Source organism: Aquarana catesbeiana, linkage group LG06 (genome assembly GCF_042186555.1).
Source record: "Aquarana catesbeiana isolate 2022-GZ linkage group LG06, ASM4218655v1, whole genome shotgun sequence".
Lineage (NCBI taxonomy): Eukaryota > Metazoa > Chordata > Amphibia > Anura > Ranidae > Aquarana > Aquarana catesbeiana.
The window spans coordinates 378,466,087-378,480,237 of record NC_133329.1 but is presented as its reverse complement, the minus strand read 5'-3'; the positions used below and the strand labels follow the sequence as shown (position 1 = coordinate 378,480,237).

General features: G+C 41.1%; 1 protein-coding gene across 6 annotated transcripts in view; it reads right to left on the bottom strand.

Moving 5' to 3' along the window:
- Positions 1 to 14,151, bottom strand: part of LRP1B (LDL receptor related protein 1B) — a 2,172,167-nt gene that overhangs the window by 48,738 nt on the left and 2,109,278 nt on the right. For 4 of the 6 annotated variants that reach the window (XM_073634235.1, XM_073634238.1, XM_073634240.1 and 1 more), the window contains one exon: positions 10,733 to 10,846. The exons of the other annotated variants lie outside the window; for them this stretch is intronic. In XM_073634235.1, the coding sequence (XP_073490336.1) occupies positions 10,733 to 10,846 (114 nt within the window). The remainder of the gene's footprint in view (positions 1 to 10,732; positions 10,847 to 14,151) is intronic. 6 annotated transcript variants of the gene reach the window in all.

Genomic DNA, 14,151 nt, shown 5'->3' with positions numbered 1-14,151 from the left:
TGAAGGAATTTGGGGGCCCCAAGCAAAATGAACATGAAGGCCCCCCAACCCCCCCCCCACACATGCATGCACGCATGCAAAGCCCGCCTTACTACTCCCCCCGTGTTCTTTTTAAACCCCCTCCCTACCACGTACCGCGCGGCAGGAGATTCAGTTTTCTGTTCCCGGCGGGCCGGACTGAAAGGAAGTGAGCACTCAGTGTGTGCACTTCCTGTCAGTCCAGCAGGGAACAGGAAACTGAATCTCCTGAGTCCTGTACCGCGCGGACTGCAGGAGGAAGGAAGAGGAGCTCGGCCACGCTACAGGCTGCAGCTTATAGGAAGCGGCAGCCGGCGGCGCAGCTGGGGCCCCAAGCAATTGCTTGTTTTGCTTGTCCTGTTGCGACGGCCTGCTTAGAACAAAGCCCTGCACTGCTACGCTGTCAGCTCTGACAGACGCTTCCACCTTCACCTGGTCTTCCTTCCGGGTCCGTGTCCTCCGGCCGTCTGATTGGCAGTGCCGCGAGAATGTCACTCCTGCCTATGCACACGGGTGTCATGAACCGCGCCACTGAGCTCTGAAGGAACGTCACGGGTATACTGTACATCTACATGCTACATGGTCTACATGCGCTGGTGACATCACCAGCTGCGTGAAGTGTGAATATCTCCAAAAAGGTTTAGGAGATATTTATACTACCTACAAGTAAGCCTTATTATAGGCTTACCTGTAGGTAGTATAAATATCTCCTAAACCTTCACGGTTTTGGAGATATTCGCACTTCATGCAGCTGGTGATGTCACCGGCGCATGCGTTCTAAAGAGACAGTCCCTTCAGAGGTACAAAGATGGGTTTGCATCCTCTTTAACATGGCTGTAACACAGCACAGCAATGATACACATGTTGTCTATCTCTAGTTCTGCAGTACTGACATTTTCAGTTACATATTTGTAAATGTTATTAGATCTTTTATACATATTTTGTATTCTTGGTTTACTGCTCCTTTAAGAATACACAGCAGGGACTCCGCTAGATTTATTTTTTTCTACACTCAAAGTTTCAATTATCCGAGTGTTGAGAAAATTGAACATGTTATTAAATAAAATAGAGTATGTCGCTGACAAAATATTCCTTGTGGCTCCCAGCATTGCTGTCATCCAAGATAGAATGACAGCTGAATGATAGGAGGGTCAGCTTATAGATGCTGCACAGCTCTGTAATGCTGTCTCTGCTCATCTATGTTCAAATTAAAGCACCTGAAACTCTATCACAGCCTGGCCTTAACTCTTCTTTTGTCAGCAGTTTTGTACAATGCAGGAAACAACACTTAAAACAGAAGCTTGTAAAATGCTTACAATGCTCGGCATGTATGACCGTATTAGTCATAGGGGAGGAAGAGCGTGCAACTAGGCCAGCTATGTTCAAGGCTGTTCTCTAATTTTAAAAAGCATCGGTCACATGTAAAAAAAAAAAATATATATATATATATATATATATATATATATATATATATATATATATATATAACAGTGCTAATGGAAAAGACAAAGATTTAGGAAATCATTTGTTTCTTTTAGGGCTCATTCGTATGGGCGTATAAAATGCCACATTTAGATACACTATATTATCAAAAGTATTGGGACACCTGCCTTTACACGCACATGCACTTTAATGGTATTCCAGTGTACGTCTGTAGGGTTCAATATTGAGTTGGCCCACCCTTTGTAGCTATAACAGCTTCAACTCTTCTGGGAAGGCTGTCCACCAGATTTGGGAGTGTGTCTATGGGAATGTTTGACCATTCTTCCAAAAGTGCATTTGTGAGGTCAGGCACTGATGTTGGACGTGAGGGCTTGGCTTGCAGTCTCCGCTCTTATTCATCCCAAAGATGTTCTATCGGGTTGTGATCAGGACCCCCCAGTTCTTCCACCCCAAACTCGCTCACCCATGATTAGGTAGATTAGGTCTACACTAATCAACCACATTTTAAAATCACCCCTCTCCAGCCACTAGACGGGACCTGGTTAAAGCCCGACTTAACCTTGACCTATTACTAATTGGCTGAGAAAACCCTATGCAAATCTCGACACAAATTTTATACTAAGGCGAATAAACCAGATACGTTTCTCGCCCTCAGTAAGGTGGACCATACCCACAAACCTGTATGCTTAAAACTCTCACACATCCCCTAAAAATACCCTAAAAATACTACACAAATTCAGTCGTAGACTAACTGACTTAAATACAGCCCCGGGCATATTCGACCAGACTAGAGTCGAGAACCTTTTCTCTCGAATCAACCTCCCCACAATCTCAACCTCCAACGCCGAGAACCTAGATAAACTCGTCACAACCTTGGAAACCCTGATGGCTATCAAAGCCCTCAAGCCTAAAAAATGCCTGGGCCCCGATGGTTTATCAGCCACATACTATAAAATAATTGCCGACCTCCTTGCACCTATGCTTGAGAAGGCACTGAACTCAGTGGACATTAGTTCCAGGCAGAGATTTTGACAGCAAGTATTTCTATGATCCCCAAACCACACTCCGACGATACAGCATGGTCCAACTATAAACCTATTTCGGTCCTTAACGTAGACATAAAAATATTGGCAAAAATTCTCTCTAGCCGCCTGAATCTAACCATAGGCACTCTGATCCATAGAGACCAGGTAGGCTTTATTCCCTCCCACCAAGCAGGCGATAACATTCTCCGAGCAATACTCCTAGACCACGCTGTACATACTCATGAAATACCCTCTTGCTTCCTATCCCTCGAAATCCACAAAGCCTTTGATACAGTCTCATGGCCTTACCTTCAATTTGTCCTACACAGATGGGGCTTTGGAGCACCTTTTCTTTCCTGGGTCTCCTCCCTCTATGCCAATCCAGAGGCACTCGCCAGGGTTGTCCACTTTCACCCTTACTCTTTGCCCTAGCCATAGAACCTTTAGCGCTCCTGATCCGGTCTGACCCCAACATCAAAGGGGTTGAACTCGGGAACACCCAGCATAACCTCTGCCTCTTCGCAGATGACGTGCTGCTATCATGATATCCCCTCTCATCTCTCCAGATCTACTCCAGGTCCTAGATTATTGGCAGTATCTCAGGCCTGCAAGTCAATCCCCACAAATCGCCAGCGCTCACTGTCTCCCTCCCACTTTCCCTTCAGCACCAATTGCGGGAAGTACTCCCATCTACATGGTCTCCTCACCATATCCCCTTTCTTGGAATCAAACTAACTGCTAACCCCGCCGAACTGTACTCAGCAAACTACCTCCCAATACTCTCGTACCTCACTGCACTCATGTCATCATGGTCCTCTATACCCCTTACATGGCTAGGACGAATAACGGCGATAAAACCTCCCTATACGAGTCCCAGCTCATTTTCTGGGCATTCTACAACGCCGAATCTCTGCATTTGTCTGGAGACAATCGAAACCCCGTATCCCAAAGGCGACACTTCACGCTCCTAAACTGCAAGGTGGACTAGGGTTGCCCAACCTAAGGGCATACTACTATGCAGCCCAGCTGGCCCAACTCCCTAAGTATCACGCTACCAAGGAAGTTCCTCTGTGGGTGGCTTTAGAATCTATTGATTGTGACCCTTTATCTGTGGCTAACCTTCTGTAGCTAGCCCCGTATCATCGTCACACCTTAACTAACCCTATAACGCACCACTCTCTCCATATCTGGCACAGACTCAAAACGCGTTATGGTCTACAATCTAACCATAAACTCATGCTCTCCTTCCTCTGAAACCTGACGTTCTACCCGGCATGGATGTCCCCATCCTCCTTCTCGGCATGGTCCACATCAGGCTTGATCCGAGCCCACAATTTCATACAAGCAGGGAAAATAATCCCGTTTCCTTCTGTCTGCGAAACACATGACATTCCCCCATTGGAACTCTTTCGTTATATTCAGCCCGAACACTTCCTGACCCACCTAATCCCCTCAGCTTACCCACTTTGAGCACACCTGCAAATCTGACCCACATAGGAGAGGACTTATCTCGGACCTATACAAACGACTATTCTTACCAACAACTACTAACCCTCCATCCTACGTTGCTAAGTGGGAGAGAGATCTCAACACCTCTGTAGACCCCGAAGACTGGTCCCTCATATGGGAAGCCACTAAATCGGCCTCACAAAATATTGTCATCCTAGAAACCAACTATAAAGTTCTCACTAGGTGGTACTTGGTCCCTGCCAGGATATCTAAATTTCTTCCACAATACCCCTCCCAATGTTTCCGTGGCTGCAACTCACGAGGCACACACTTACATATATGGTGGGAATGCCCAGTGGTACAAGTATTCTGTTCTGACATCTTCCGTAACCTGTCAAAACTGTGTAATGTACACATTGACCCAGACCCCAAAATGGCGCTCCGAAACCACCAACCATCACCCGCCGACAGTTTAAACTATGCCTCCAGATTACTACAGCTGCCAAGCAAACAATAGCGAGAGCATGGAAAACCCCTACCCTCTGTGTCCTAGCATCTCAAAATAGAATAACACAAGCTATGATTCATGCTAAAATAGCTGCTGTACTGCTATATAGGATCCCAAATTATAAAAAACTCCGGAGTCCTTGGGTTGAACATTACTTACCCTCCAACTTTGATCATACACTCTTACTTCCTTCCTTAGCAGCATACCACGCATACGCGAGAAACAATGACCGCAACGCCCCCTAGATGACCCGGTCTCCCCCCTATCCTTTCTTCTACCCTCTTTTGACCCTCCATCTCTACTCCCAACCTCTGTTCTAATTTTCCTCACTCATGCCTCTCGCTCCAATCTGATGGTTCACCACAATCATATGCCATACACTTAACTATCCCCTGTCCCGCCATCTATTACACAACAAAAGCCCGCCATGACACTTGGGGCAGGAGACAACCTACACAAACCCAGCCTACTAGCAGAACGAATTATAGAAATTAAATGAAGCAGTTCAATGGGGCACACCCCCATACCTGGGATGCTATGGACTCAACAAACCTTATTGCTCTAAAAGCATTTGTTTTCCATTCCACACAACCATTATGATTGGTTTCACTTCAGTTCAAAGAAGGATGATTGTTTCATTGTTAGTATCACATATCTCTCCGAGACATGATTCTTGAATCTCAACAGTATTGATCCTTATATCACAAAATGTTACTGTGAATTGTTTATTGTATTTGGTTTCTTTTCTCCAATAAAATACTTGAAAAAGAACCCTACAGACTAATGCCCCGTACACACGGTCGGATTTTCCGATGGAATATGTCTGATCGGGGCGTGTTGTCGGAAATTCCGACCATGTGTGGGCTCCATCGGACATTTTCCATCGGATTTTCCCGACACACAAAGTTGGAGAGCAGGAGATAAAATTTTCCGACAACAAAATCCGTTGTTGGAAATTCCGATCGTGTGTACACAAATCCGACGGACAAAGTGCCACGCATGCTCAGAATAAATAAAGAGATGAAAGCTATTGGCCACTGCCCCGTTTATACTCCTGACGTACGTGTTTTACGTCACCACGTTCAGAACGATCGGATTTTCCGACAACTTTGTGTGACCGTTTGTATGCAAGACAAGTTTGAGCCAACATCCGTCGGAAAAAATCCTAGGATTTTGTTGTCGGAATGTCCGAACAAAGTCCGATCGTGTGTACGGGGCATTAGACTGGGATGCCATTAATGTTCATGTGTGTGTAAAGGCAGGCATCCCAATACTTTTGACAATATAGTGTGCATACAGTATATAGCTTTGTTCGCATCTAAACACAGCACTATAGGAATCAATAGGGCTAAACACACAGCTGCATCTACAAACAAAAATGTGCGCAGTGTTTGGTGGCGTACAAAAAAAAGTAGGGCACAGCTGTATCCGAGGCCATACATGCATGTAAATGTCTATGCACACACATACACACATAGGGGTGGATTTACTAGAGGCAAAAAGACTGTTAAGGTAAAGCTTCACTTTGCAAAGAATAACCAATCACATGCACGGAAAATAAAAATAAAAGAATGTTTTGCTTGCACATGATTGGATGATGGAAGTCAGCAGAGTTTCTGCTAATTTACTAAGCTCTGGAACAACTGCACTTGCAGGGTGCAACTGCACTTTGGAAAGTACACAGTCTATTTACCTATAGTAAATCAACCCCATAGACTCTGTACTTTGCAAGTGCAGTTGCACTTATTTTTCTTGGTAAATGTGGTAAAGCTTCACTTTGTAAAGAACACCCAATCAAGTGCAAGGACATTTTTTGCTTGCACATGATTGGATTATGGATGGGGAAAATAAGTGCAACTGCACTTGCAAGGTGCACAGTCTATTTGCCTTTTGTAAATTCACTCCATTAAGTCACTAGAAGACTTGTCCAAATGCATCTAAAAGCATCTAACAATGAGTACTTTAAGTGCATATTTTATGCAGAATCTTCTGCTAGTCCTTCCAGAGAGAACTGAATTCCATGCAAAAAATACACCTGTGTGAATGGGCCCCTAAATGCAAGATGGGTGATAAAAAGTGGCAAACGGATTCTTGGTCAGAATTCATTCTGTGGGTGACCTTGCTGGCACCACCACCAACAAAAGTAATTTTTTCTACATTTGTTGAAGGAGTCAGGTGGAAAATGTCTGCATTCAATTAGATGCATGCAATGGTTAGCACTCAGATTTGTCCATTCAAGCTGTTTAGCATGGATGGGGGAATCAAATGGTTTCTCTTATTCAGCCAGCAGGACTAAACGAGAGAAAGCAAACATCCATACTCCCCTCTATGCTGCAGCTGCCTCACATCAGCTCTAAGCTTGGGAACTAAGTGATCACATGACCTCTGATCACTCCATTCTTGGGCTGCTGGGGTTGGGGAGGGGGCACAGCTGGCTCCTCCTCTCAGCTCCACGTGTCCGTAGTGGCTCTGCCTTATTATCTGAAAATGAGCATTCGCCAGTTGTCAGCTGACTTTGAGTCGCAGGAGAGCAAAAGCACATGCACTCCCGTTATCCACAAGAGAAGTATCACAAAAAAGATTTGGCCATACTTCTTTTTTAACATGTATGACTAGCTTTACCTGATTTTTCGTTAAAATCTAAAAATAACTGTTGACTTTTCTAAGCACAAAACATGGCTACTAGCATGTAGGCATATGCAGTCTGTTTTCTCCACTGTAGATGGCGCTCACCTGCAGTGCCATTACAGTACCATTACAGTTGAAGGGGAAGTCAAGAGGAGCATAGTTCCTCTATGGTTTCCTTGGTCACTAGGGAAGCTATCTAATTGGATAGATAAATGGTAAATAGTGCTGCGCTGTCAAAGAAACAATTGTGTCAACTATATACATGACTTGTTCTATTTCTTCATGTGTCACCTTTGTGCTCTCCAGCCTCTCACCTGAGATATGCTTGGTATAAAAGCATATAATGATATCTCTGAGATGGTGATGTAATGCATTTGGGTCACCTCAGAGGGTCCTCTTTATCCTCTCCCAGTTCTCTGCTCTCTGTAATGGAAGTGTGGGTTCTACGGTGTTCCCACAGGGTCCTTTCCTGTGTCCTCCAGGTACGGTGTATAAATAGACACTCTCGTAGTGTGATACCATTTAAACTAGTTTAATAGAAAAAAAACAGTTCTAACTAACATTTTAAAAGCCGAAAAAACGGCGAAAAAGAAAAACGTTTTTTGCCATTTTTTCAGCTTTTATATGTGAGTTGTAGCTGTTTTTTTCTATTAAACTCGTTTTTATACACCCGTACCTGGAGGGCACAGGAAAGAACCCTGTAGGAACACCGTAGAACCCACACTTCCATTACAGAGAGCAGAGAACTGGGAGAGGATACAGAGGACCCCCAGAGGTGACCCAAATGCATTACATCTGCTATAAATATTTAAAATTTTGGTCACATTTTGTGTAGCAGCTGTCACTATTTATTGATATTTGCCCAATATTTTTTCCACTTCCCTAGCATAACATCACCATCTGAGAGATATCATTATATGCTGTATACCAAGCATATCTCAGGTGAGAGGCTAGGGAGCACAGAGGTGACACATGAAGAAAGGGAACAAGTCACTTATTATTTATTATGGACACTCAAAATCCACGGTGAAGGGATACATCACGGACATTTACTAAAGACTTTACTAAGGATGCGATATACTGAAGTTTTCATGTTTCTCTCCATGGCATTTGTCTATTTAGACCCCTTATTTAAGTATATCTGTGGATTTATTTGTGTCCATCCTTGGCACGGGTATTTACGTAATTGCATAGGGTTTAATGTCACGATTTATTGTTTGTACGTATAGAGTTGACACAATTGTTTCTTTGACAGTGCAGCACTATTTACCATTTATCTATTTACCACATTAGCCACAGATAAGCTATAGGGTGCGAGCAGCAGTCTGATATGTGTATATATATATATATATATATATATATATATATATATATATATATATATATTCACACACAGTGATAGCATGAGAGTAACACACTATACCCTTATCCAATTGGATGCTGCTGCAACATGTGACTTTGGCAGCCATCTTGAGTCAGGGACCCTTGTATACCGGGCTTGGCGCGCTTTTAACATGTGGGTCATGTACGGACAGGTCACCCATCTGTCAGGGACAGTTAACAGTGGCAGGGTGAGGTTTCAGATGAGTAGGGAAAGGATAGGGACAGACCATCCTTCCTGGTAGCCTCCTCATTTGAGTACAGACCGGCCAGGTTGCATTCCAATCCTCAAGACATATGTTATCCGCACATCCAGGACCTGCTCTGCTACACATCACTGTTATATGCTGTGAATGTTCTCAGTCGTTTGCCTTTCTTTTGGGCTTGTTATGAATTATGAAATTTAACTTTAATATTTCTGTTTCCTTCAACTGGACTCTGATTGATCACTGCCGCCGCACCACATTGCACCTACCCACAAGCACTGAATATGAGCATAGCCCTGTAGGCACAATGGGACATTATATAAGAATAACTGATCATCTCAGTGTAGCTGGTTACTTATTGTGTTAGGCTTCATAAAGCTATAAACCCCCAGCTGTGTACCCCAATCTCTATGACATTAGCATTGACATCTCATACAATTGGATAAAAGATAATTAAGGTCAGAAATGGCACTTGCAAAGGACCTAAGATATGTAAATATACACTATTATATGTGCAAATTATTTAAACCAATCCATATCTTCAGTATAGATGGGAAAAAAAAACCTTGAAAACAAGAAATGTGAAAATGCTCTCCCACAACAACCAAAGTAGCTTCCATTGCCCAATCTACCCTAAAAATACAGCTGACACCTGCTTGCTACAGGCAAAATTTTTATGTTATTTTATTTTATTTAGGCTCCATGCACACTGGATGTTAAAATAACATTATAAAAACGCCAGTAGTTTTGCAGTGAGTCTTTCAACGTTTTTTGACGATTTTGTAATAGCGATTTTTTTAGCGTTTTTCCACATTAGCGTTTTTTAGTTTTTTTTTTTTTTTCAATGGATCAAAAACATTAAAAACCACTAGTGAGCCACGTTTTTGAGCGTTTGTTGACGTTTATCAGCGTTTATGAGCGTTTGGTGTTTTTTTGTGGTCGGAAAAATTATTCCAGAATGCGATTTTAGTGTTCAGAAAACAGCCCATAAACTCCACTACTGATAAACAACCTAAAACGTCCATGTGTGCATGGACACATAGGATAACATAGAGGGGGGTTAATGGGCTGTTAAAAAAATGCCCAAACTCCAAACAATGGCCGTTTAAGAGCTTCAGTGTGGATGGAGCCTTTTGGAATATATCATAAAAAGTTTTGTATGGTGTGGGTACTAGAAAAATGTGACCTATGCTGCTGCCCCAGAACCAGAATGTGACTTCAATGCCCCAACTGCAGCTTGAATCTGAGGCTTCTCCGATAGCTTTTTATTTCAATACAGACCAGAAAAGCAAACCTTGCCACTGCTATGATTTTTTTTTTATATCTGGAAAGCTCTGTTTGCAAATGAAGTGGTACACCATATGTGTAAACATCACAAATGATGACTGTATCATGTTGAAATGCCAAAATATTTTTTAAAGCAGACCTGTCACCCTTTTGTTTATCCAATGTATGAACAGATGGTGCTAGCAAAACATGTCTAAGGTTTATTTCATGAGTCACTGCAAGGCACAATAATCATATGGCAAGTACAAAAAGTTTTGGCAAATATATTCAACTTTGTATAAATAATAAAATAAAAAATGTGTACTTGGTGCCAGCCGTTTTTGCATGTTGCTTTATTACATAAGCCTAATACAATGTATTACTGCTATGCAGTTCCTTAGAATGTTAACATGTCTACATAACGTTATCTTTGTCTGGGCAAAAAATATTTATGAGGCTGCCCATTGCTTCATGGAATCTCCAAAGCATAAGCAGTTTAGAGCAATAGTTTTTGCCATGGAATTCCATTTTTCTCTTCTTCGTAATGAGAAATAGAATTTCTCAAATTATTTTTCTCATAAAAGAGGATGTAAAAGTAACTATTATACTGCAATTCCAATTTGATTATAGCAATTGCGATAAATGTTTGAGTTTTGGTATGACGGGTCTGCTTTAAAAGAGCATTACATTCACATGTTGCTCTGAAATAAAAGTGAGAGATGCCAGGTCACCGATGTCTGAAAACAAAGTGCTGAATGATGGTAGATGGTGTCAAATAACAAACAGCGTTAAGTGGAAGGTTAACCTACTTGCATTTGGGTTCATTAAACGCTGTTAAAGTGCAAATTCCCTCATTCTGACAGTAGTAATCACAAGGGTTCACTTTCTGGTCACAGCGCTGACTTTTAAACCCCATAGAGCATCTGCAGAATTTTAGTAAGACACAACTGGAGTGAGTAATCTGCCTTTTCCAATGTAGCTCATAAAAAACAAATGGATATCATTTAATAAAGCTGTCTACATAAGGCGAAGTACAGGACCCAATTTTTTAAACTTAAACATGTCATTTGCATTTTCTATAGAAGAGTAAGTCCATTCCAAATTCTCCATTGGGACAATGATTTCTATCCTCTTACTGAATCCATAATATTTTATTTTGTGTCAAAGTTAACCTATTATGAGAAATATATGGGGGCTGTAATGGCTGACCTATTTTTTTGGTGGGTAGGAATTACAATTTCCAAGGTGGATAGCCAAGATTTAAAAATAAATGAACCTGTCAGCTTTCATCCAACACTGAATATATACATTTCTGGATGGGATAAATGCTGGGGACACCTATTTTTGACAGAAAGGATTTAATGGATGTGTCTAATGGACTTTGATGATGTGGAGTACTGTAAGTTTAGTAATTTCAGTAATAGCAGTTAGGCTGCTCCTAAACCAGTGTTGTCTTCTTTTCTCTAAGAGACCCAGGGTGAAAAAATTTAGATGGAAAAGAGCACCAAAAAGGACTCATCAAGGATGTGGTTAGGTGCAAATGATCATCTTTTAATATATGTTAATATGCAAAACTATGAAAAATATGGGGTTCTGTTACCCTCAAAATGCATTGGCCATCAGCCTAAAGTAAAAGATGTTCATGTGCCCCTACCAGCCTCATCGATTCCTCTTATTTGGCTATCTACATATCAATCCTATTTCAGATACCTGCTTCCCAAACTCTCACAGCCCTTTGTAGGGCACAGTTTCAATCGACACCTACATTACTTGGCAAACCAGAGCATGATGAGTAATGATACAGTAGCTTCAAAGATCATGCCACACTATTAAACTATACCAGTGGGTTGCATGTGAAAATCTCTAGCAAAAAGCTCCCATAGGAATGGACCCATGAGGGATTCCACACAAATTGGTCATGGCCAATTTTCTACTTTCATGAATATCATTAGATTTTTCTTTCTTTCTTTCTTTCTTTCTTTCTTTCTTTCTTTCTTTCTTTCTTTCTTTCTTTCTTTCTTTCTTTCTTTCTTTCTTTCTTTCTTTCTTTTTCTTTCCTTCTTTCTTTCTTCTCCTTTCCTTTTCCGGTGATCACAGAAACTATTGGCATATATGAACTATTTGGAATATAAACAATTGATCCAACCTACACACTATTAGTGAGCAAACATTTTGCTCCAATCTGTCTCCAGCTATTTTCCTTTTGGGTGCCACCATCTTTCCTTTTACATGGCATGACAAGATAAAACCAGACGGTCAATTACAGATTACACATTAAAGACAACCCTGCCCTATCTTTGACAGTCATCTGTCCCTGGTTTCTACATGGCAGTATGCATGTCAGAGAGCAGGGGAGGCAGTTGAAGATGGAGATGCTTAGATGATGACTTTTGACAAAAGAGGCTTCAGTAGCTGCACTGTCTGCTTAGTCTCAATGTTTTTGAAAAAGGAACAGATAATGAAGGGCATTACTACGTGTACATGCTTGGAGAATGGAACATTTCACTTTAAATATTAAATAATTTTTCAAGTATGTATGGCCAAAACCTTTTCTTTAGTTTTAGATAGAGTAGGGAAGAATTAAAACTGCTGTCAGTTGACTTTTTGTTATTTGTCCCCCATTGGTGAGATTTCTTTTTACTTCCTGTTCCACAGAGTCAACAGAATGTGGGAAGAAATTTCTAAAAAGTGAGTGAAATTCCTTTTTAAGACAACTGTCACTGAAACAGAGATCCCCATTGGAGGAATTACCCTCACCATGGTCTTCTGGCAACTCTAACATTTTGGATTTCCCATCATTTTCTGTCTCAGTGATAATGGTCACCAGGACAAATAGGAAGAGTGAATCTGCCGAACACGTAAGCCGAACCCAAGAGAAAAAGTTTACAGTGGTTCTAACCCTGTTTCGCCAACCCCCAAAAACATAGTGTTTTGGATATATAGACACTTTATTTGAATATTTTTGCCATTCTTGATGGGGGTGAGCATTTAATAGATTTGAAGGAATGTTTGCTTTTCTTGTACAAAATGTATACAGAAAGGCTAGTACTTTGCAGAACATTCCACTTAACATATATGGGTAACTACCTACCCCCCCCCCCCCAACACAAACACACACACTAATTAGTAGAGTTTCCCTATCATCCAGTCCCTGTACCAAAAATGGGAAAAGTGGTTGTCAATGGAATGGACAGCAATAAATAATAATAAAAAAAAAACATTGTCAAAAGTTAAAGCCTTTCTCCAGTTGCATTTTTTTTAGTCTGTAACCCCATTGGTGAGATTACCTTCTGTCCTGACAGGAAAGAAGGACAAATCTCCTCAAAAAGGGACACAGATGTTAATACAGACATCACAGAGGAACAAACCTTACCCACCCAACTCAATCTAAAAAGAAAAAAAAAACCTTTGTTTTGGCAGGAGACTGGCTTAAAAAATATAAATTTCCACATTTATACCTTTATTAGTTTTTTACTTTTATGGTAAATGCTAACTAAAGAGCCCCATATTTCATTATAAATACATTACATTTTTTTTAATAGCTATTGCTCAATTCTACTGTAAAGCAAGTGATGATTTAGTAATATTTGGATGTGCTAACCCAGACCTTTTTTTGACTGCACAGATACTTTGTTACATATACGTTTGCCCTGTTCTGCAGTTCATCTATATATACAAGAGTTTTGTTTCTTGATTCAGTAAAAGCACCATCTATAGTGTTCAGCGGCTGTTTTCTAGGTCAGATTTCACAGGGGTCTGACAAAATCAGCGGTGGAAGACTAGGTGTCGGCTGGTAATGGCAATAAATTTACTAAACACCTTTCAAACGCCTTTGCAAAATCTTTTGTTTACTGTAGTTTTTTTTTTCTTTTGATATGTGTGGCTTTTATTTCACCGCTGCTTTTCTGACAAGAATGACTGAGAGGTCCTTGGTCGATGGTGATACATTTAATGAGATAAGTGTAGCTGTAACATGGTTAACATTCTTTCACCTTGCTGGCCTTACTTGGAATTGAAGCTAAATGGGAAAAAGGCAATTAGCCTCCTCACCTCTGTTCTTTTTTACTTTCCTTTAAAGGTAAATGTCAGCCACCCTTGAAAAATGTTTTGTTTTTACAGAATTTGCCTTACCTATGATCTTGGGGTAATATCTGATTTATGGGCAAAACATCTGAGCAGTTTAAAGTTAAACTACAATCTGTTTCATATTCAGTGTTGGAATGTGGCC